This window comes from Lithobates pipiens, unplaced genomic scaffold (genome assembly GCF_037356315.1).
Source record: "Lithobates pipiens isolate NorthernLeopardFrog02 unplaced genomic scaffold, aLitPip1_a1.2 Scaffold_19, whole genome shotgun sequence".
NCBI lineage: Eukaryota > Metazoa > Chordata > Amphibia > Anura > Ranidae > Lithobates > Lithobates pipiens.
The window spans coordinates 504251400-504275660 of record NW_027507764.1 but is presented as its reverse complement, the minus strand read 5'-3'; the positions used below and the strand labels follow the sequence as shown (position 1 = coordinate 504275660).

Here is a 24261-nt window from a genome sequence, read left to right as displayed (position 1 = left end):
TAATATCGCACAAACCTATCCAGGATCCCTTCCGGGTCCGTGATAAGGGTCCCCCCCTCGTCTCTGACCCTACCAATATGGGCGCTGGTAGAATGTCCCCGGGCCAACCATGAGAGCATCTTCCCATTTTTATCCCCATACTCTTTTCTGAGCAGTGCCCAGCATAGACTTCTTAGTCAAGTCTATCCTATGCAGCTCGACCGCCCTAAGTGCCATTTGCCATTCCTGATATCTAGGGGGGGGTGGGGTCCGCCACATGACTACTCTCTTTTTCCCTCAACACCCTCTCCAATTCCTCCAGCAGCTGCACAGACCGCGTACGACACCTGACAATTCTAGAAGTATATTCCCCCCTCAGCCAGCTCTTGAACGCATCCCAGACCACCACGGGCTCCGCAGAGTCCGCATTCTCCAACCAGTAGTGACACAGGGCCTCCGGCATATCCTCCTGAACCCCAACATCCGCTATCCAATACCCCGACAGCCTCCACAGTCCCCTCCGCAAAGGGAGCCCAAGAGAGACCCCAAGGAGGAGGGGAGCGTGGTCAGACACCCCTCTGGGCAGAATCCGCACTCCCACCACACGGCGCAGCATAGCCTGCGAAACATACCCCAGATCTATACGGGAGAAGGTGCGAAACATGGTGGAATGGCAAGTAAATTCTCTGCCCGAGGGGTGAAAGTGGTGCCAGACATCCACCAGCCCAAAAGTATCAGCCCACCGTGTCAGACCCGGAGTCTCACGAGAGGGTCGGTGGAGCCTATCTAGCTCCGGGGACGGGGACATATTATAATCCCCTATCAACATGACATTTTCTACGCCATACTTTATGACTAAGTTCATTATGACAAACAAAAGGTCAGTATCTGTGGGGGGAGGCAGGTAGATACCCACCAGGACATACTCCACATTCGCAATAGTAGCATGTAAAACAACAAACCTGCCCCCCGGATCCGTTTTTAACTCATGGAGCTGGAACGCAAGGGATCTGTGAACAAGCACACTCACCCCCCTAGAGTAACTCGAGTAGGTGGCATGGTAGTGTTGGCCAACCCACGTTCTCCTGAGGCCAAGCACTCGGGAGCCCACCAAATGTGTCTCCTGGAGGATACAAATATGTGGAGAGTATCTTTGTAGAAAGTTAAACACCAGCGAGCGCTTAACCGCAGAGTTCAGACCCCTCACGTTCCAGGAAAGAACAGAAAATTCAGCCATATCTGAGAAAAATTGAACATAAATTCCCGGATTCAGTCATATAGCCCCCTCCCCAAAGAAACAGCCATCCCGCCCCCGAGGGTGCCCTGGTTCTTACATACACATAGGACGCGAGGTCCTCCTGATTAATAAAGGTGAACCCTGAGAACCCAAACCTAAACAGAACCAAAACCAAAACTGATCAGCAATGGCCGATCTCCCCCGCCCCCCACCCCGCGGACCCCCAACAGTGGAGTCCTGCATAGATCCCCAAACCAAACCGCTAAATAACACTTAAGGCTTTGTGAGCAACTTACTCAGGTAGGCGTGCACCAGACCGTCAGGAGGACGCAGCCCCCCCCTCACCTCATACACACAGAGGGGGAGACCACTATCCTTACCTGCCACCAGGGCGTTTAACCACCCCCCTTAAGAGTTGCTAGAGCACAGCAGACATAGCAATTAAAGTGCACCCAACTACCGCACTTGGCACAGTCCTGAGCAGTGAAGTCCCATCAATCCTGTAGGATGATCAAGTCGCGAGAGGCCCACTCCGACAGTCCATCGGTTCCCAGCCTGACGAAGGTGATGGTGGGGGAGGACAAGTCAATGACCCCCCCAACCAGGGGGCCCAGCCCTTGGAAAGGTAGCAGATGGAGGAGAAGGAAGAGAAAAAAAAGAAAAAAAAAAGGAAAAAAAAAAGGGGGGGGGGGGAGAAACAGAAAAGAAGGAAAGGAGGGGAATCAACAAACCCCCCCCCCCAATCCAAATTGTCAGTAATCCATGTCGGATCATTGGCCAGGGCCCCTCATCCAACCCACCCTCTCCAAACTGTCCCAGACTGTGAATGTCACTAGGAAAATTCCTCCCAGGGCGGTTCTCCACTACCTCGGCTCAGAAAAAAAAAAAAAATGGAGAAAAGAGAAAGAAAAAAAACAAAAAAAAACAAAGGAGGAAGAAAGGGCATAACAACCTTATCAGACTCATCAGCCAGGAGTAAGATATCATGGTAGTCAGCCAGGTAGTGTCTCCAACCAAGAGGCAGCATCTCTGGGATTAGTGAAGAATCTGACAGTCTCACCGTCCACCACATGCAGTTTCGCCGGAAAGAGGATGCTGTACTTGATCCCTTTAGCCCTCATGGAAGCCTTGACCGCGTCGAAGGACCGTCGCTGTTTCTGAGTCTCCATGGTGTAATCAGGAAAAGACAGCAGCCTAGAATTCTGGTACTTGACCTCCTCCAACAGCCTCGCCGCTCTGAGCACCTCATCATGGTCCCTGAAGTTCATCAAGCGCAGAATCAGGGTGCGCGGGGGGCTCCCCGCCGGGCCCCTCTGCGGAGGGACCCGGTGAGCCCTTTCCACCGTGAAGTAAGGGGACAGCTGCGCCCCTGGGAATAGGGAACGGATAAGGTCTTCCACAAACACCGTGGGGTTCTGTCCCTCCACCCCCTCCGCCAGGCCGACGATCCGCAGGTTGTTCCGCCTGCTGCGGTTCTTGGAGTCCTCTGCACGAAATTCCAATGTCCTCACCTTAGCCTGTAAGGTCCGGATCGCCACCGAGTGCTCCGCCAGGACATCCTCCGCCTGGCCCACCCGCTGCTCCGCCACTCCCAGCCTTGAACGGATTTTATCCAGGTCCTGTCTAATCAGGCCGACTTCCGTCTGGACCACCTCCATCTTCCCCGTCAGCGCCGCCTGACAGGCCGCTATCGCGGCCATCACTTCAGGAATGCCCGGGAGGGGAGATGCATCAGCCTCCGCCGGCGTGGTCTGCGTCGCCATGTTGGAATGGGCGAGTGGTCCTCCCGCTCCACTAGTTTCCGGAGCTTCTAGCGTCTGTGCCCCCCGGGGAAACCGAGTCCTCCTACCTCCCTTGTGTCCCGCCGAAGAACGGGACGGCATAGGGGGGGGCCAGACAAACATCCAGCAGTCGGTAGCACGGGTGTAAGGATGATTTAGGATCAGTCTCTAGCAGAGCTCCGGGAAGCACGTCTGCTCACGCCGACATCTTGGCCACGCCCCCCTTATTTGATTTTTTTTAAGGGTGAATTCTGTATTAGTTCAACAGAAATCATTGATTCTGCTAACTAATGAGAAAAAATTTCCAGCATTTCTCTTTGGAAGTTTTCATTGGAATAGTTGAAATAGACTCTCAAAAGCAGTATACTAATGAACAGAACATCAAACAATCATTCCGAACTTGATGTGAGTCCCAGATATGACAGGTAACACTCATGCCTCGTACACACGACCGGACTTTCCAGCAGACTAGGTCCGACGGTCTTCCTGGCGGACTTTTGGCGGAGTTCTGATGGACTTTCCGAACGAAAGGACTTGGCCACACATAAAAGGAATAAGTCCGCTTGGAAGTCCGTTCGTTTTGAACGTGATGATGCAAGACGGGACTAAAAAAGGAAGTTCAATAGCCAGTAGCTAATAGCTTCCCTTGCGTCGTATTTGGTCTGTCGAACCAGCATACAGAGGAATGGTTTTACCAATAGGAATTGAGTCCATCAGACAGATTTGAAACATGTTCTATTTCTAGGTCCGTTTGATTTTTTTAAACGAAAAACAATTTGATTAGCCCACACACGATCAGATTGTCCGACGGCCTGATTCCGTCGCACCTAGTCTGCCGGAAAGTCCAGTCGTGTGTACGCGGCATTAGTCTGACACCTTTCCTTTACAGAAAACCTGTATTAAGAGTCTAGGGACCCCCCTAATAGAGGTTAAACCCCTTGATCACCCCCTATCACCAGTGATCACCGTATTAGTGTCACGGTTGACGCTGGTTAGTTAATTATTTTTTTATATCGTCATGGAACCCACCGTATGTTACCTAATAAAAGGTTTAATCCTCTGATCATCCGGCGGATGATATCAGTTAGGTTTTAGCATCAGTTAGGGTCTTTGTCGCCCCAAGCAGTGTCAGATTAATGCCAGTAGCGCTAACACCCACGCACGCACCATATACCTCCCTTACTAGTATAGTGTCTGAACGGATCGATATGTTTGATCTGATCAGAACTATATTAGCGCCCCCAATAGTTTAGGGTTCCCGAAACCGCAGCATTAGCAGGATCAGCCCAGATACCTGTTAGCACCTGCGTTTAGCCCCTCCGCCCAGCCCAACCCAGCCCACCCAAGTGCAGTATAAATCGATCACTGTCACTTAAAAAATACTTAACACATAACTGCAGCATAAGCATGATCCCTGCGAACGCTAACAGTTTTTTTGGTAGCAATTGAAGCAGTCGCTGAGAGTCGGGTGCTCTACCTTTCATGTCACTAGGGAACATTTAGAGACCACAATGTCCAATCTAAAGTATACCAGTGAAGAGGCCTACACGTTTCTGAGCCTGACAAATAAGAGTGAAGAGGAAGTCACTCATCTGTCAGAATCAGACTCAGAATACAACCGGTAGACAGCAGCGGCACCCTGACAGATAGCTCTGACAACGGAGTAGTGGTCCCTGCCAAGGTAAGGCATACCCGACCCCATTCTTCTGCTGTTGTTGAGGTGCAAGAACCACAGGGCTCTCGTATGGAGCAACAAGTAACACTTGGTGACGTGGTGAATCGTGCCGTTCAAGCTGGTGAGGTGGCTAGCACAAGTAGTCTCGCAGCCACCAAGAAGACAAACACAGGCCCGTCTAGTCCATAGTGCCCTTCCTGCTGCATTTGCCAATCCGAATTGGGAGCCCACACCTTCTGCACCACCCGTACTTCCCCCATTCACTGACCAACCCAAAATTCAGGTGGAAATAGTTGATTTTACGTCACTTAATTTTTATTCACTGGTTTTCATGGGAGCGCTCTATAGATCTGTTGTGGACCAAAGCAATTTGTATGATGGTCAATTAATCGCCGCTAATCCACAGTTGACCCTTGCCAGAGATTGAAGACATATCACAGTCTCCGAATTTAAGACCTTTCTGGTCTTATCCCTCCTCATGGGCATAGTTTAAAAAAGTGAGTTGCGTTCATATTGGTCCACTGACCCAATTCCCCATATGCCCGTGTTCTCTGCCTCCATGACCAGGACATGATACGAGCAGATCTTGCAGTTTATGCACTTCAATGATAATGAACTCTGTCGTCCTCGGGGGGTGACCTTGGATACAATCGGCTCCGGAAAATTCAGCCCCTCATAAACCACTTCAACCAGCAATTTGCAGCCTTGTTTACTCCCGATCAAGTTGTCTGCGTTGATGAGTCCGGGATTACATCTTCTGGCCTCTTGGCTATCAAACAGTATTTTCCCAGCAAGTGTGCCAGATATGGGGTCAATATGTATAAGCTCTGTGACAGAGCAACAAACTATAATATAGTTTTATGGTTTTCGACGGAAGAGAGAGTCACGTGGAGCCAGAGAACTTCCCAGACTACATAGGGAGCTCTGGTAAGATTGTGTGGGACTTGTTGTCATTCTTATTTGGAAAGGGGTACCACTTGTACGTGGACAATTATTACAAAAGCGTGTCACTTTTTTAGTCATATTTTTGACTGTGGAATTGGCACATTTGGCACTGTGCGAACTAATTGCCGGGGCTTTCCCCAGTGGTTTGCAGAGTCCTGACTTAGACTGGGGGAGAGAGCCTGATTGAGGAGTAGTAATGGAGTATTAGTGTAGTGTACAGCATTGCACATTCCTAGGGCACACTTACAGAGTCTCGAAAGGTGAGATGGCCATCCCATTTTGAGAGACCCTAATCTGGAACGTTTATAGTTTACAGTTTATATAAAAGTGCAAAAAACAAAACACAAAAAAACACACAAAAAAAGCCAAAATTTGTTGTGGTTTTATTTTTATTCTCTCTCTATTGTTCTCTCTTATGTTCACTCTCTATTGTCTGCTCTTTTGTTCGCTCTCTTTTGTTCTATATCTAATGTTCTCAATCTATTGTTACTGTATTTTAGAACTGTAATGTTTTATTTTTGCTATGTTTTATTGTATTTGCTTTGCAGGTATGGTATATCTTACTGGTATACCGTAATGTTACTTTGTTTTATTGTTAACCATCATTTGCTTAGCAGGTATGCCATTCAGCTGCCGCATGGGTTTATTTATTCTGACAGCAACAGCGCTTGCTCCCACAATACGTAAAGCCGTGACTCCAGCACTGTAGGAAGTGATTTCACTAACACAGTTAAAAAAAAAGAGCATATATGGCGAAGCATGGGGGCAGGGGTGGAGGAGCGATTTGCTCCTAACATAGGCACAGATTAATAAATCAAGTTGTTTTATTGAGTTAATGTTTTATCGTTACCATTGTTTGCTTTTCAGGTATGCCATTCAGCTGCAGCACTGATTTATTTATCTTGACAGCAACAGTGTTTGCTCTCACGATACATAAATCAGCGATTCCAGCGCTGTAGAAGGTGACTTCACCACCACAGTTAAAAAAAAAATGGTGCATGTATGCCCATCATTATAAGTCGTGGATGAAGGGCGGTATTCTAATGGCAGGCATACCCACGAGCAATCTCTTTTTTTTGTTCAGCCCGCAGGCTGCAATATATGCCCAATAAGGACCAGCAACGTACTGGTATGCTGCTGAACCTTGAGTGGTTATACCAGAATGATGCCTGCAGGTTTAGGTATCATCTTGGTATCATTCTTTTCAGCCAGTGGTCGGCTTTCATGTAAAAGCAATCATAGCAGCTAATTAGTCTCTAGGCTGCTTTTAAAAGCAGTGGGAGGGAACGTTCTCCCCACCCACTGTCTTCTGTGGTTTTCTCGGGCTCTCCTGTTCCAACAGGGAACCTGAGAATGCAACTGGTGGTTCCGCCAGCTGACCATAGAGCTGATCAGAGACCAGAATGGCTCCAATCATCTTTGTGGCCTAAGAAACTGAAAGCGACGAACATTTCATGACTTAGGTTTCGCCGGATATAAACAGCGCCATTGGGAAATTGGGAAAGCATTTTATCACACCAATCTTGGTGTGGTCAGATACTTTCAGGGCAAAGGAGAGATCTAGGGTCTAATAGACCCCATTTTTTTCCAAAAAGAGTACTATCACAGCTTATTGCTATCATATGGGATATTTACATTCCCTGAGATAACAATAAAAAAGATTAAAAAAAATGAATGGAACAGTTTAAAAATAAAATAAAAAAGCAAAATATATAATAAAAAAATAAATTAATAAAAAAGCACCCCTGCCCCCCTTTGCTCACGCACAAAGGCAAAATCAAATGTTGGTCTGGTGTCATATGTAAACAGCAATTGCACCATGCATGTGATGTATCACCGTCAAGGTCAGATCGAGGGCAGTAATTTCAGCAGTAGACCCCCTCTGTAATTGTAAAGTTGTAACCTGTAAAAAAATTTAAAGGCTTTTAAAAATGTATGGAGTTTGTTGCAGCTGCACGTTTGTGCGCAGTTTTAAAGCATGTTGTGTTTGGTATCCATGTACTCAGCATAAGTTCATCTTTTTTTATTTCATCAAAAATTTGGGCAATAAAGTGTGTTTTAGCGCATTACAATTTTTAAAAATCACTGCGCAAATACTGTGTGAAAAAAAAAACGCAACACCCACCATTTTAATCTGTGGGGCCTTTGCTTTAAAAAAAAAAATAATAATGTTTCTGGGTTCAAAGTAATTTTTTGCAAAAAAATAAAAAATGTTCATGCTAACAAAAAGTGTCAGAAAGGGCTTTGTCTTCAAGTGGTTAGAAGAACATGACCCCTTTTTGGAAAGTAGACACCCCAAGGAATTTGCTGAGAGGCATGTTGAGCCCATTAACCACCTTGCGCCCGCCCTATAGCCGAATGACGGCCGTAGAGCAGGCCCTTTCGTCCGTGTGGCTGTCCCTGGACGTTCTGTTTACTTCCGCAATGCGCGCCGCCGCGGGCGCGCATCGCGGAAGTTCTGTGTTCGCCGTGTCCCCCGGGGACAGGCAAACACAGATCGCTGTAAACGGCCAATCACAGCGGCCATTTACAGCGCGATCGGCGTGTCCAATGGGAGATGATCTCATATGTAAACATATGAGATCATCTCTCAGCGCCGCTCTCTCCTCACACAGACAGAGTGTGAGAGGGGAGAGACGAACGGCTGCAGCGGCAGCCGTTCTGCTTTGCTTCAAGTTAAAAAAAAAAAAAAAGTTAAAAAAAAGTGCCATCCTCCCCCAGCAGTGCCATCCTGCTCCAGTGCTACCTGCCCCCAGTGCCATCCACCCCAGTGCTACCTGCCCCCAGTGCCATCCACCCCAGTGCTACCTGCCCCCAGTGCCATCCACCCCAGTGCTACCTGCCCCCAGTGCTACCTGCCCCCAGTGCCACCTGCCCCCAGTGCCATCTGTCATCAGTGCCACGTATAAGTGCCATCTGTCATCAGTGCCATCTGTCATCAGTGCCACATAGTGCCATCTGTCATCAGTGCCACATAGTGCCATCTGTCATCAGTGCCACGTATTAGTGCCATCTGTCATCAGTGCCACATATCAGTGCCATTTGTCATCAGTGCCACCTGTCAGTGTCACGTGCCATCTGTTGTCAGTGTCACGTGTCTCAATGCCACTTATCAGTGCCATCTGTCATCAGTGTCACGCGTCATCTGTGCCATGTATTAGTGCCATCTGTCATCGGTGGCACGTATTAGTGCCATCTGTCATCAGTGCCACGTATTAGTGCCACGTTATTAGTGCCACGTGTCATCAGTGCCACGTATAAGTGCCATCTGTCATCAGTGCCACGTGTCATCAGTGCCACGTATAAGTGTCATCATTGCCACCTGTCATCAGTGTCACGTGTCATTGTCCTGGTGCTTCAAAAGTGTAATAAAAGTTAGATGTGTAATTTATGTTCCTAGAACACATGATGGCGCTACCTGCATGTTGAGCCTCTCTATGTAGCCAGGCTGTGAAAAAGTCCCACACATGTGGTATTGTAATACTCAGGAGGAGTAGCAGAATTTTTTGGGGGGGTGTCATTTGTGGTATACACATGCCATGTGAGAGAAATAACCTATTACAATGACAATTTTGTGGAGAAAAAAAAAAAAAGCAAAAAAGAAAAATCTTAATTTTGCAAAGAATTGTGGGAAAAAAATGACAACATCAAAAAGCTCACCATGCCTCTTACTAAATACCTTGGAATGTCTACTTTCCAAAAAGGGGTCATTTGGGGGGTATTTGTACTTTCCTTGCTTGTTCGGGTCACAAGAAGCGAGATAGGCCACCAGTACATCAGATGTGATCAATTTTGTGCGATTCGCACCACAGCTTGTAGACTCTCTAACTTTCACAAAGACCAAATAATATCCACTAATTTGGTTTATTTTTACCAAAGATATGTAGCAGTATAAATTGTGGCCAAAATATATGAAGAAAAATTAATAATTTGCATAATTCTGTCACAGAAACAATGAAATATGCATTTTTTTTCAAAATTTTCGGTCTTTTTTCATTTATAGCGCAAAAAATAAAAACCCCAGAGGTGATCAAATACCACCAAAAGAAAGCTCTATTTGTGGGAAAAAAAGGACAAAAAATTCATTTGGGTACAGTGTTGCATGACTGAGTAATTGTCATTCAAAGTGTGAGTGCACCGAAAGCTGAAAATTGGTCTGGGCAGAAGGGTGTTTAAGTGCCCAGTAAGCAAGTGGTTAAATATTTAATATTTTGCCACAAGTTTTAGGAAAATTACAAACTTTTTTTTTATTTTTGCAAAAAGTTGTCACTAAATGATATATTGCTCAAACATGCCATGGGCATATGTGGAATTACACCTCAAAATACATTGTGCTGCTTCTCCTGAGTATGGGGATACAACATGTGAGACTTTTTTGGGAGCCTAGCCATGTACAGGACCACGAAAACCAATCACCGCCTTCAGGCTTTCTAAAGGCGTAAAATGGTGATTTCACTCCCTCACTACCTATCACAGTTATGGAGGCCATGAAATGTCCAGATAGCACAAACCCCCCAAATTAACCCATTTTGAAAAGAAGACACCCCAAGGTATTTGCTAAGAGGCATGGTGAGTATTTTGCAGCTGTCAATGGTTTTTGGAAATAAAATAAAAAAAATTTTTTTTATTTTTTTCAATTTTCAAAACTTTGTGACAAAAAGCAAGATCTGCAAAATATTAAACATAGCACTCAGCAAATAGCTTGGGGTGTCTACTTTCCAAAATAGGGTCATTTGGGGGGGGGGGGGGGGGTTGTGCTATCTGAGCATTTCATGGCTTCTGAAACTGTGATTTGGCAGTGAGGAGTGAAATAAAAAATGTACGCCCTTAGAAAGCATGAAGGTGGTGCTTGATTTTTGGGGTCCTGTACACAGTTAGACTGCCAAAAAGTCTCACACATGTGGTATCCCCGTACTCAGGAGAAGCAGCAGAATGTATTTTGGGGTGTAATTCCACATGTAACCACGCCATGTTTGAACAATATATAATTTAGTGACAACTTTGTGCAAAAACATTTTTTTTCTGAAACTTGTGGCAAAATATAAAATATTCCATGTAGTCAACATGCCTCACAGCATAGGTTTTGTGCTATCTGGGCATTTCATGGCCTCCAAAACGGTGATAGGTAGTGAGGAAGTGAAATCACCATTTTACGCCTTTAGAAATCCTGAAGGTGGTGATTGGTTTTCGGGGTCCTGTACACGGCTAGGCTCCCAAAAAGTCTCACACATAAGGTATCCCCGTACTCAGGAGAAGCAGCAGGATGTATTTTGGGGTGTAATTCCAAATATAACCATGGCATGTGGGAGCAATATATCATTTAGTGACAACTTTTTTCAATCACTTGTGACAAAAAAAAATATTCAATGGGTTCAACATGCCTCTCTGCAATTTCCTTGCGGTGTATGACTAAAATTGAGTTTATTGGATTTTGAGGGGCCAATTCTTCCGGGGCTGAAGTGGTTAGGCCTGAACTCCTGGCAGACAATTACAGTAAATAAACAATTATAATGCAAATATGAGTACTTCTTTACTAGTCAAAAGATTTTCAGGTTTGACCAGTCAGTTGATTTACAGCCCTCAAAGCTAAGACAGTCAGCCCGGAGACTTAACTTTTCTCTGCAGTAGTTAAAGCAGAACTATATCATGTCATTATCACCACAAACCAAAAACACTATTTAATTCATTTCTAATATTCAAAGCAAACTCCCCGCCTCCATCCATGTCTCCATTCTTTATTTTGTTGAGAAATCACTTTGGAAAAAAAAAACCCTAGCACTTCTGACCGTGGCCATCTTGAGTAAGGGCAGATGATTCATGGAGCATTTACTTCCTGTCATCCATGTGCCCTTAGCTCAGGCATGCAGGCAGGAGGGTGTGCTTTGCTGAGAAAACCCCTCCTCCCCTCCCAAAGACTCCTGGGATGTATGATATAATTTGCCTAGGCATGGAAACCAGGAAGTAACTGAATAAAAAAAAAAAACAAAGAAGTTTTAAACAAGTAAATATAATATACTTTCCTATCTATTTGCCAATGCTAGCAGCATAAGGATTAAAAATAGTCAATGTTGATTGAGACAGTGATGTTGCGCAATACAAGGTCACCTCCCTGCCCGGAGCCTGTTGATTGGACACGCTTTGGGCATGGCCCCGCTTTGCTCGGCATAAATATAATCAAACTCTATGTCCACTTGGATGGTGGGGCTTGAACTTGCACTCAGGGGTGGAACTCATACGGCGGCGTCGCGCATGCGCAGTCCAGCGGGTAGCCAACTGTGATAGGTCGCCATATGTGAGAAAACAAGGTTATCTCTTTGCTCACTCTGCTCTTTCATTCTGTCAGAATGATTCTTGTCATCATATGTGCACTGCAGCAGCCCTAATTGGCTTCTAGTGCTGCCCCTCCCTCTTGCAGTCTGAGTGCTGTTGTACAGGGGATCATACAAGTCAAATGTAATTTTTCTAATAAATACATAACTGTGTCACTTGGTGTTTTGTTTATATCTGCCTAGAGTCCAGCTTTAAATCTACAGGCAGATCTCAGAAGGCAGCAATGGGCAATCTTTTATGTAGGTGCTCAAGTAGTTGACCAATGTTTTGTTTGGGCTCCCTCTAGGTAAGAATGGTACTAATAGCGACTAACTATTAACCTGGATAATACTAATGTTAGCATACCTCCCAATTTTTTTAGATGGGAATGAGGGACACCTATCAGCAAAAGTATGCAGATATAAGACACACCCCCTGCCACACTCCCTTAAAAGGAGAATTGTACAAAAAAAACAAGATTGGTGTAGCACTAACCCCCGAAAGAGCTGTTGGTTATTTTTGGGCTTACCGTTACCTTCTGTTCTCCTTGTGGCATGTCTAGGGGATGTCCCGTTGTAAATAGCCCAGCAACTTGAGACTGAAAATAGATCCACTTAAATGGATTTTATTTGCAAAACTCAGTCAATTGAACAGTCTTTCAACTTGGGATCAGAGGGTTGGGAAGGAAGTTCATGTAGGGAAACTAAACTTGAAATACTTGTAGGATACCTGGATCTTTCAGCCTGCTTGGCAATATCCACAAGACCGGATTCTCACGGTTACTTCAGCCCTTCCAGGCTCTTGTTGAGAAAACCAACCTCACGCATGGTGTTCTTCTAAAAAGTCCTCCCCTGGAATGCTTGAAGTACACTGGGTCTCTCCTGAATCGGAGACGGCACCCAACCACCTCGGAATCCTCCTTTAGTTTCCTTGCCTCGGGCTAGCCAGCCCCGAGGCATTAAAGTCGGGTTGATCCGCCATAGCCTTCCTGGGGGCTGGTCAGAAGGACCAGGACCATGAAGTCAGCACATAATACTGGACCGGAAACCCGAACCACGTGACGTCCGCATCTTAAATACCCTCTCCCAGAGGGTACAGCGAGAGGGCCACTCCCACTGACCTGGCTCAAAAAGAGAGTAACTTAAAGTGGGGTACCCCCTAAAAAAAAAAAATTAAAAGTCAGCAGCTACAAATACTGCAGCTGCTGGCTTTTAATAATCGGACACTTACCTGCCCCAGGGTCCAGCGATGCGGGGGAACGAAGCCCCCCCTCGCTCCCCGCTCCGCTCGCGGCGCCGTCATGCATACTGTGGGCACTCGGCTGTGGCTTCACAGCCGGGCACCCACTGCGCATGCGCGAGCGGCGCAGGGCGCCGTGATACGCCGTACAGTCACCTGGGACACATGACAGGTCCCAGGTGAATGTGCGGCACGAGGGGAAGTGATGTCACCAGCCCGAGCAATGAAGAAGGCAGATTACGAGGGACCCCCTAGCAACCGGTATTTAGAGGTGAGTAAAAAAAATTTTTTTTGCCAATTATTATTTTTTTATTTTTTTTACGAATTTTAAGCAGCTTTTAATTTTTTGGTGGCAACACCACTTTAAGCACCTAACCAGACCAAAGTTCCACGCTTGCCACAAGAGACAGTGCCCCCTATGGCCAGGCTGAACATCTCACAATCCAGTCAGACTGATGCAAACTGCAGTTTAGGCAAAGTTTGACTTTTAAAAACGCATAGCATGTGCTCTTCAGGAGCCGCCTCTACATTGGTTAAACCCACAAGTGCTTTTTTTTTACCACTACTATTGCTTTATACTGGCTTTTGGAATTTACAGAAGTAGCAATTTAGAAATCAGATGAAAGGTTTAGCACTGGATAAAAAGTGCATTTTATATACAACTATATAGATCAGACCAAAATGAGGGACAGATGAGGAGGAAAGAGGGACAGAGGGGCATTGCTCGAAATCAGGGACAGTCCCCCAAAATCAGGGACAGTCCCTGCGCCCCAGCCGCGCCGCCGAGGCGGGAGGGCCCACGCTCACGGGCGCCAGGGGTCCGCGGCGACGTCGGTGGGTGAAATCAGTAATGGTGACTAACTATTAAGTTGGGTAATACAAATGTTATGCCGCGTACACACGAGCAGACTGTATGGCATACTTAGTTCGTCATGCAATCCGACGGACAGTCCGTCGTACTTTCCACTGAACGGACTTGACCACACACGGATGCACAAACAGTCCGTCGAAAGCTTGCGCGATGGCGTGTGCAGCACGTACGACGGGACTAGAAATAGGAAGTCCAAGACACAGCAAAGCACCCTTCCGCCGTGTAAATCCTTTCTGGGCATGCGCCATTCTTAGTCCGTCGAACTAGCCTACTGACGAGCGTATTGTCCGCTGAAACCAAAGTACGACGGACAGAATTTCGAAAAAACCTAAATACTTAGTACGCCGGACTGCACGCTGAAAAAGTCAGCTGAAGCCCACACACGAGCGGATTGTCCGCTGAAATGTGTTTCGACGGACTAAGTACGCCATACAGTCCGCCCGTGTGTACGCGCCATTAGTGTACATGTGTATGCTCATCTGTAAAATAATTACTGAGCAGTTGGATACTGCATATTTGACTTTTGTGCATGGACAATATTCAAAAAAGGGGAAATGGGACTTTAAATGAGGCGTGTTGCTGAATAAAAAAATATTTATTTATTAAGTACAAACCATATCACAAAAAGTGTCAAACTAAGATATAGGACACAATTTACTTTGGTACATTTCTTTAAATACATTTGTTTAGATATACAGTCATTTTGAAAAGTACAATACAGCATCATTAACAATACAGATGTGTAGACATACTCGTCCATTCATAAAACCAATAAACATTAGCAATTGCTCATAGTAAGTCGAAATGATCTGGGCATCAGTTGGATATATACTCGACGCACGTTTCATGGCTCTTGCCAATCATCAGGAGTACAAATGCTCTGAAATTAGATCAAGAGTATCTATAAATATGGGATAACCTTTAAACGGAGAACCATCTCTCAAGAAAAGGGGGGGCTATAACTTACTGTCCGGCCCAAAGGTGATACCAAACATCTGTCCAGGAAATACAGAGGACAGGGATATCGATCTCCCCCGGGGCTGAGGTGAGGAATCGCACCCAAAACGAGTTTAGCAGCTGTGTAAAGCCCAGGTGACCATGATAGTATATGATGTGTGCTTACCAGGCCATACTATTGTGCATGGACAGTTTTGTATGGTAATTTACAACATACTGAAAATGGAGTAATTCGTAACTCACCACTAGAGGGCACTACTACAGAACATTACAATGCATGCAAGTTGTATCTACTTAGTGCAAAGCAACAAAGTAATAATAAAGGCTTATAATTAGCAGGTGATAATGTTATTCCATGGATTATTGTACTAGAAATCAGCTGTGTGCAGAAAACGATCTTCCATGCAATGCCATGTTTATCTCAAAAACATTCAGTTCTTAAATTTTTTTAAAGGAAGCCTGTCCAGAAAGATGTATGTAGACCACTGCTTTCCAACCTGCGGTCCGAGAGCCACATTTGGTATATGATTTGCGGCCCTCAGACCTCAGCAGTCTGTAGTGGAAACATTGATTAAGGTAATAGCATTGATCTCTATTAGCCTCATGTAACATGCTCTCATTTTCATATTGTCTTCTGCAGCATATCCCCAGCCAACAATGTAGCATGTCCACACTCTCTGGTCCTCATTGCTTCTACTAGGTCTGTATTTTGTGATTGTCCTCTCAAGCATTACACATATCGAACATTATGTGTGTCTCTTTGGTGAAGTTGGGGGCCACATTTGAGGCCCCCTTTAGCTCATAAGTTGATAACCACTGATGTAGACTATCATGCTGACCTTCTAGCTGTCTCAGTCTTAAATAATTTCTGATTCGCTGACGCTGAACAGGTATACAGCTAATTAAAGGGTTAGTTCACCTTTTCAGAAAAAATTTAATGTTGAATTAACACCCTAACCCCCCCACGCCGCAAGAACGCACACAAAATTGTGCATGCTTTTATTGAAGGTGCATTGTGCAGCCATTCATTCGTACTGCCATCACAACACACCTTGCTAATGCAGGATGCATGTAACTTGTTACTATGCATTATGGCATACTGCTTTAAAGTGGTTCTAAAGCCTCAAAAAACCTTCTCTGCTGCAGGATCACCCCAGTCCCCCTTATTTTTACCTTCGCCTGATCCGATCCAGCAACGTGCATTAGAGCAGCGGCTCTCCCCACTGTCTCCCTTCTCATTGGGCAGATTGATAGCAGTTGGAGCCAGTTGCCCAGTCTATATCAATAGATGCAGACAGGGCGGCTCAGGACCGAGCCTGCATGGGTGCCCCCATGGAAAGTGGCTTTCCACAGGGCACTTGCCGAAGAGTAGGAGCCTGGAGTGCCAGCGGGTGATCCCAGAAAGGGACGATCAGGGCTGCTCTGTGTAAAATCAATGCACAGAGCAGGAAAGTATAGATTTGTTAGTTTTTGTTTTGTTTTTAAAAGGGAAGGTTTAACGTTACTTTGAGCCCCAGTTCACACTATTGCGATTCGGGAACCAGCGCGATTCCAATACCAGTTTCAGCATCGCATAGAACTTGCAGGAAGTTCACACTGCCTTCTGCGAACCACTAAGTTAAGGACAGCCCCAGACCGGTTTGCAGATCGCTGTGCAAACTGTGAATTTGGACAGGAATTGGATCGCATGGGTGATGCGATTCGATTCCAGTGTGGTGAAAAAAAGGTTTCTGCAGCATTTTCGTGTGAATTCAATACGAGTTCAGCCATAAAAACTGTATGGCTGAATTCGTATTGCACAGAAATCGCATGATCTGCTCAGCAATGCGGTGCGAATCACATGTGATGTCTGTGTTCACATATTCACATCGTAAAAAGATGTGAATCTTGCCGAAAGATCTCCTTCTTCTTTCATTTTGATAAACTGAAATGTATTTTGTATGTGGCAACAGAGCCATTTCTAGAGCCACAAATAAATTTAAAACTGAAATTTTTTGGTTTGTTTTTTTGGAATACAGCACCGAATAAGTTATGTGTATATTATGTGTATTCATTACCTGCAGGGGCTGCTTGTTGTATAAACTGTGACAGTTAACAGCTGCTGCCTCTGAGAAAAACTGTGCCACTCGCTCACACTCTACTACCCTCTCCACCATTCACAAAACTCCTGATATCATTCTCACACAATGAGTCATATTCTGTGAATGAGTGGAATGTGAGGCATTGTGGGAGAACATACTGTAAAAACAAGCAATATGAAAGGCTGAGAGAGCCGAAGGAGGCAGATGGTGCAACTTTTCTCAGTAGCAGTGACTGTCAACTCTTAAAGCTTTGTTTTTTTACCCGTGTTTTTTTACTGCTCTGCATAGGTGTGCGCAGCCTGCTGCATTAGGGTGTGCACCCCAAAACTCAATACACATGCCTTTCTCTACAGCCTCAGCTGTACTGGACAGAGAATGAATGGGAAGTGCTCTGTGCTGAGCAGCTTTTGTTCATTCACAAACTGAAGCATAGTAAACACAGTTTACTAAGCTTCAACTATGATTGAACACAGTGAGTGGGTGTGTTCACTGTGCTAATTTAGAAAAGGAAAGGACTGGTAAATGATATATTGATTAGCCTCTTCCCCCACTCTCCATCTTGAAATATCCCCCACAGCAGCCAGGGAGAGAGGAGAGGAAGGGGGGGGGGAGCCAGCAGCACTGCGGTTGGGGGTGCAACATGGGAGAAAGCCTAGCAGTAGGGGGAATTGGCACTGCACAGAGTGACTAGGGTGTGCCCAGGAATACCCCCTGTGCATGCCTAAGCTGCTTTGTGCAGTTGCTTTGCACAGAGCAGTTCCAATCCTCTTCTTTTGGGTCCCCCACCTACTCCTCCCCCTCAAACAGTGAGGGACTGTTGCATGCTCGCTCCTGAGCCGCTTTTCTATGCGTCCCCCTGCTCTTTCCTCATTAACCCAATGGGCTCCCACTGCTGTCTCAGCCAATTAGGAGGGACAGTTTTGGAACAGCCGAGGCTATCCTAAACATCACTGGATTGGAGAGATCTCAGGTAAGAATTGGGTTGTGGGGACTGCTGCACACAGAAGCTTTTTTACCTTCATGCATTCATACCTTCAGCCTTTAGAACCACTTTAATGCCTTATGCACATACATTTGAGCTTTATTTTTCCATTTTCTATTTGTCCATGCACGCTATAGGTGTTTCCAGGAGTATAGAGGGGCTTTTGCGCATAATAAAACTTATAATGCGCCTAAACATGGATAAACATGTGTAAACACATTCAAGCATGCGTTAATGCTAAGTGCTTGAGCATTTTTTCCTTTCATTGGCCAGAATAAATTAATATTCTGGCCAATTAAATGAATAAACGCTCAAGCACTAACTAAATGTGCTTGAAAAGACGAAGTTTAGGAGTGCTTTTGTAGCTGCTTTTATCCTGCCAGGAGAAAAGTGTTTAGGCCCCTTTCACACTGAAGCGTTTTTCATTTGCTACAGCGCTAAAAATAGCGCCTGTTTAGCGCCTGAAAAAAGCGGCTCCTTTCACTCCAGTGTGAAAGCCGGATGGCATCCACACTGGAGCGGTGCGCTGGCAGGACGGTAAAAAAATTCCTGCTAGCCGCATCTTTGGAGTGGTGAAGAAGCGGTGTATTCACTGCTCCTAAACCGCTCCTACCCATTGAAATCAATGGGGCAGCACGGCTATACCGCCAGCAAAGCGCCGCTGCAGCGGTGCTTTGCGAGAGGTTTTAACCCTTTTTCGGCCGCTAACGGGGAGTAAATCAGCCTCACTAGCGGCCAAATACCCCTGCTAAAACGATGATAAAGCGCAGCTAAAAATAGAGGAGCTTTACCGCCGATGCCCGTACCGCCCCAGTGTGAAAGGGGCCTTAGAAGAGTCCTAGGGGTTGATTTACCAAAACTGGAGAGTGCAAAATCTGGTGCAGCTGTGCAAAGAACCCAATCAGCTTCCAGGTTTATTTGTCAACGCTTAGTTGAAGTTAGAAGCTGATTGGCTACCATGCCCAACTGTACCAGGTGTTGCACTCTCCAGGTTTAGTAAATCAACCCCCTAGTGCACATGTGACCTTACAGTGCCAAGAGACAGCTGCTCAGAACTAAGGATGAGCTCCGGAGTGTTCGCACAGCCCACATGCAGAGCCCGCCAGGAAGTTGGCACTGCGCTGATCACAGGCAGCGAGACATTTCCCGATCTTTGCAGCCGCACATCAGGACAATGTCTCACTGCCTGTGATTAGCACAGCGCCAACTTCCTGGCAGGCTTTGCACATGGGCTGTGCGAACACACCGGAGCTCATCCTTACTCAGGACTAAGGATGAGCTCAGGTGTGTTCGCATGGTCCATGTGCAGAGCCCGCCAGGAAGTCGGCGCAGAGCTGCGCTTATCACAGGCAGTGAGACATTGTCCCGATTCACGGCTGCAGAGATCGGGCAATGTCTCACTGCCTGTGATTAGCGCAGCGCTGCACCGCCTTCCTGCACCTGGACCATGCGAACACGTCGGAGCTCATCCCTACTCAGGACATTATCCAAGCCGGTATGAAGGAGACGATAGGGGGAAGTTTTTTTATCAGAAGCAGCTACCTCCAAGTAAGGCCTCTTTCACACGGGGCGGATCAGTAAAGATCCGCCCCGTGATGATCCGCTCGCTCAGCGGGGATCGCTCCGTTGTCCCCGCTGAGCCGGCTGCGGACAGGGCGGTCTCCGCACACTGTGCGGGGACCGCCCTATCAGCTCTCCGCTCTCCTCTATGGGGATCGGACGAGAACGGACCGTGTGTCCATGTTCATCCGATCCGCTCTGCAGACGGACAGAAAAATAGGATTTTCCTCCGTCTGCAGAATCGGACATTTGCGGAGGCGGACAATAGCGGGTGTCTGCGGATGCTCATCCGCAGACACCCGCTATCCCATAGGGATGAATGGATGTCCGTATTTCATCCGCAAACGGATGGATGAAATACGGACATACCATCAGCATGTGTGAAAGGGGCCTAATGAGATAGACCCCAGTTTAATGATCATTTTGTTGTGTTATTGTGTCTTGTCCTGTTCATTGTGATCTTGTGTGTTTTCTTTGTTGAGTGTACGTGTGTCGCGATAATAAAGTATTTTGATTTTGATAAATTATGTGTTTATTTTTTGCTGACCGTGTCACTTCCTGTCTTGGAGATGCAACAGGAAGTAAATGGAAATCTACAAGGTCCCTTGGAGATGGCTGCCAGCATAGACAGCAATAAAAACTTTTCTGCTATTGCAATCCTTATATCAAAGGATTAAAAAATAGGTGAGTATCCAAAGAGCTAGCAATCAAAAGTAAAGCATAGTTTTCTAATTCACCGAAAAAAAAAAAAAAAAAAAAGTCAGCTTTAAATTAAAAAAAATTGAGTTGTAGCCACATAAATGTCTAATTCGTTGCAAGGTGTTTGATTTCCCAGGAGGCGTCTCTTGCCTCTTACATAGTAAAGAAAACCGGTTTTGTCTCTTGAACAGCGCAGTCACAATACCTGTGAACACCAAGCACTGTCACTGTATGCTTTTGTCCAGGGCTGCAGCTGAGCCAGGCTGACAAGTGTCATCTATGGGGCTGGCTGCAATGAATAAAGAAGGGGTGTGTACTGGAGATTAGCACTCACACACCCAGCTGAGTAGGAAGTGATTGTACACTGGGGATTTCTCCTGCCAGCAAAGCTAGTGGCACTGTGTACCAGCTGTGATCCCTCGCACCCAGCCAGGGTCTGGTGGCAGCCCTGCGGAAACTGATGACAACTTTCTATGAACAGCCAACCAGTCCGTCCCTTCGCCCATCTCTGATAAAGGGGAAGTGGACATTGGGGGTCCAATGGCTTCCCTACCTGACAACCTAACATTGGGGGACAACAGTACGGGGATAGCCAGCCTCTGGAATGGCGCACACAAGGTAAGCGTGTTAATCTATGGCTTTAATTTACACTTTGTCTGCGTTGTGTAAAACTTTTTGAAAATCTTTGTATCGTTACATTTAACCGTATAATTACCTTCGGCTCATTCACAGTATGTCTCTTGATCAACGCAGCCCCAATGCAAGACAGTTGTTTTCTATGTGCCCTGTGCATACCATAAAGCTAGGTTTAGACCTGTGTCTAAACCCGCCACTCCTCCTGAAGAGCGTTCTGGTTTTGGATCGTTTTTCAGAGGCGATTGACAGGCAGTGAGGAAGGGATGTGATGCCTCCTCATTGCCTGTTTTAATCCTGTTTTTGCCAACGAACACACCACAGCCTTGCACGCAGTTGCAAGACATTTGCTGTGTGTTCTCCGTTTGCCATTGGTGGACTTGCTGTCCACCGATCATTATATGCTGTATAGTTATTGCTGCGGGCGCAAAGCATGTAACCACCCCTGTCTGATACTATTGCAGCTTAAAGCGGATGTCCACCGCCCCTTTAAAAATGTAAAGTCAGCAGCTACACATCCTGTACCTGCTGACTTTTAACATTAGGACACTTACCTGTCCTGGAGTTCAGCGATGTCGGCACAATAGCTGATATTTCCATCGGGTGCTGCCTCCGCCACCATTGTGGGTAAGGGAGCCCAGTAGTGTAGCCTTTTGGCACTCTCTCACTAGCCCGTCAGAAGGGGAGGGAGGGGGAGGAGGAGGATTGAGCTGCTGACGTACTTCCCCCGGAAGTGGGGACAGGGTAGCTATCAAAGACCGGTATTCGCACCCTGCCGCCCCCCTAAAGGTGGCAAATGTGGCACCGGAGGGGGGAAGGAATCGGATAAGCGGAAGTTCCATTTTTGGGTGGAACTCTGCTGTAAGGAGGGGACACTAAAAATGAGGCGCAGCCGCACGTCTAAACTTAGCCTTACATTTCTTTGCGTAAAAATTGATTTGCGCTTGTGTGGGTTTCCTCTGGGTACTCTAGTTTCCTTTCACGCTTCAAAGACATGCTAGCAGGTTGATTTTCTTGTGCATAATTTTGCCCTAGTATATGTGCGTATGTATATATGCATGTGGCTTTGTGTACACTGGCGTGTAGCAGCTCCCGAGTTTAGGTGAGAATCACGTAATCAGAAGAATCGCATTCAGAGTAGGAAACCGCAGAAAAACTCAGAAACGCAGTTTATGTTTTTGCCACGTTTTGAATTTGGCCTCGGTCAGGGTAGGCTATTGTACATGTAGCCTTAGGCCCCTTTCAAGTTGGGCTGTCCGTTTTGACGGACTCTGCTTGCCTGTTTTCATCAGATCCACAAGACGGATGGAAAATAGGGTTTCTATCCGTCTACATTTAGTGGATCGGATGTCGGCGGACATGTCACCGCTGACATCCGTCGCTCCATAGAACTGTATGGAGCATTCGTTCAGATCCGCCTGTCAGTATTTTAAGTGGACCTGAATGGTCCACATGTGTGAAAAGGGCCTTATAGTCTTTAGATTGTAAGCTCCTTAAGGGCTGCATAAATTGTCAGTGCTATATTAAAGTGGTTGTAAACCCTTACAACCAACTTTTGACCTACAAGTAAGCCTAGATTAAGGCTTACCTGTAGGTCCAAGAAATATAGGTATAGGTTTAGGAGATATTTACCCGAAGACAGCCGCATGCGCCGTAGACAGCGGCGCACTGGGGCAGGCCGCAGATCGCTTGCGCGGGAGTGACGTCATCGCAGCTCCGGCGAATCACAGTGCCGGAGCCGCAAGACCCGGAAGTCGCTCCGGGATCCATGGCAGTGGCAAAGAGGAAGACGGAGAACCGCTTTGGGGGCTTCGTTCTCAGATAAATTATTCATAATGAGCTAGTATGCTATGCATACTAGCTCATTATGTCTTTGTCTTGCAGGATTTTTTTTTCAAGATTTTTTAAAAACCACTTTAATATCTGTAATAAGATATATTTTTTTTTAAAATGCAGTATGTTTGCATTTGTGTTCTATACAAATGCACAGAGTTAAATGAAATTTTTTTTTTTTTTTGACATTTAAAAAAAAAAAGTAAACACATCATCCCACCCTTCAAACACACACTTTACAGAAAATAATGCCCGCAGGCTGGTGTGAATGAGCCCTAAGGGTTTTTTGGTTGGCTGCATGAAAGGAACAATAATGGTCACAGACCAGGATAATTGCAGAGATAAAACACAGGTTCACTTTAAGGCCACATTCACACTTACAAATGGACCACAAACCAATCCCTAGCCTGAAAAGGCAGAAATCGTGTGCTAGGCTTAGATGCATTTTTCGCACTTGACCATTCATCTGTGTGGAAGGTGCATTTTGTTGGAAACTGCTCCAAACAATCCGCAAGTATGATTTATTTTAGGCTGGCCAAACACATTCATTCACATCACATTTGCACGTGTGATATCTGAATTAAAGGCCAATTCCACCTTTTTGCTAAAAAATAAATAAATGTACCTGAATCTGTTTAAAAAAATTTGAATTTTTAAAAATATTTTTGCATTAAAAAGGCCTGCAAAACTTTGCAACCGCAGTTAGTGGATCGCGTGTTCAGTGCTCAGGCTCCTGCAGACTATTTCTCCAGTCTATACCAAGATAGGGACCTTCTGTTATAGGGATGGAGCAAGTATTAATCCACTACAGGCACAGTAATGTCTCAGCACTTGTACTGCATTGAGAAGTACCTCTATTGTGGTGGCAGATGGGACTACTACAAGGTTTTTGTTCCTTGTAAATGAATGACACATACGTCCGGAGCTACGCACAACCGCACCAATTTCAAGAATACACAGGGCGTGTCGGGAAAAATCAGTAAGGGGATAGGGGGGCATTTTAGGGGTAGTGGGGCTGCAGGCTGTGACTGTGTTTCATGCACTTTTAGCGCTTTTTGCATTATGTCCATTTAACATGGTTTCCTATGGACAACATTCTGTGGTGCAAATCGGCAAAATGCCTAAAGCACTAAAACTGTATAGGTGTGAATCCATCCTAAAGCTGGGTTAACATCTATGCAAATTGGATGCGGATTTCCCTGCATTCAATTTGCATAGCAGAAGAATGTGAACGGCTCTCTATGGAGTCGGTTCACATATATCCGGAGTGACTGGCACCATTTCAGGGCTGAATTCAGGCAAAGATTTGTCCCTGAAACAGAGAACAAGGACGCACAGCATTCCTGTGCGATCTACGGGCGGTTTTGGTGTGAACCGCGCCTAAATAGAGATGTGTGACTGGTAATGCATACAAAACTCAGCACACCACATTGGAATTAAGCAGTCCATAGATGACACTGCATTTATTTTATTTTTTTCT

At 45.9% G+C, this 24261-nt stretch overlaps 1 protein-coding gene across 2 annotated transcripts in view; it reads left to right on the top strand.

Moving 5' to 3' along the window:
• The first annotated feature begins 20538 nt into the window (after nt 1-20538).
• NIPAL2 (NIPA like domain containing 2) overlaps nt 20539-24261 on the top strand; it is a 197190-nt gene continuing 193467 nt past the window's right edge. Inside the window, exon 1 of one of the 2 annotated variants that reach the window (XM_077493087.1) lies at nt 20539-20933. In XM_077493087.1, the coding sequence (XP_077349213.1) occupies nt 20856-20933 (78 nt within the window). In that variant the 5' untranslated portion in view covers nt 20539-20855. The remainder of the gene's footprint in view (nt 20934-24261) is intronic. The other variant, XM_077493086.1, reaches the window with a different exon arrangement.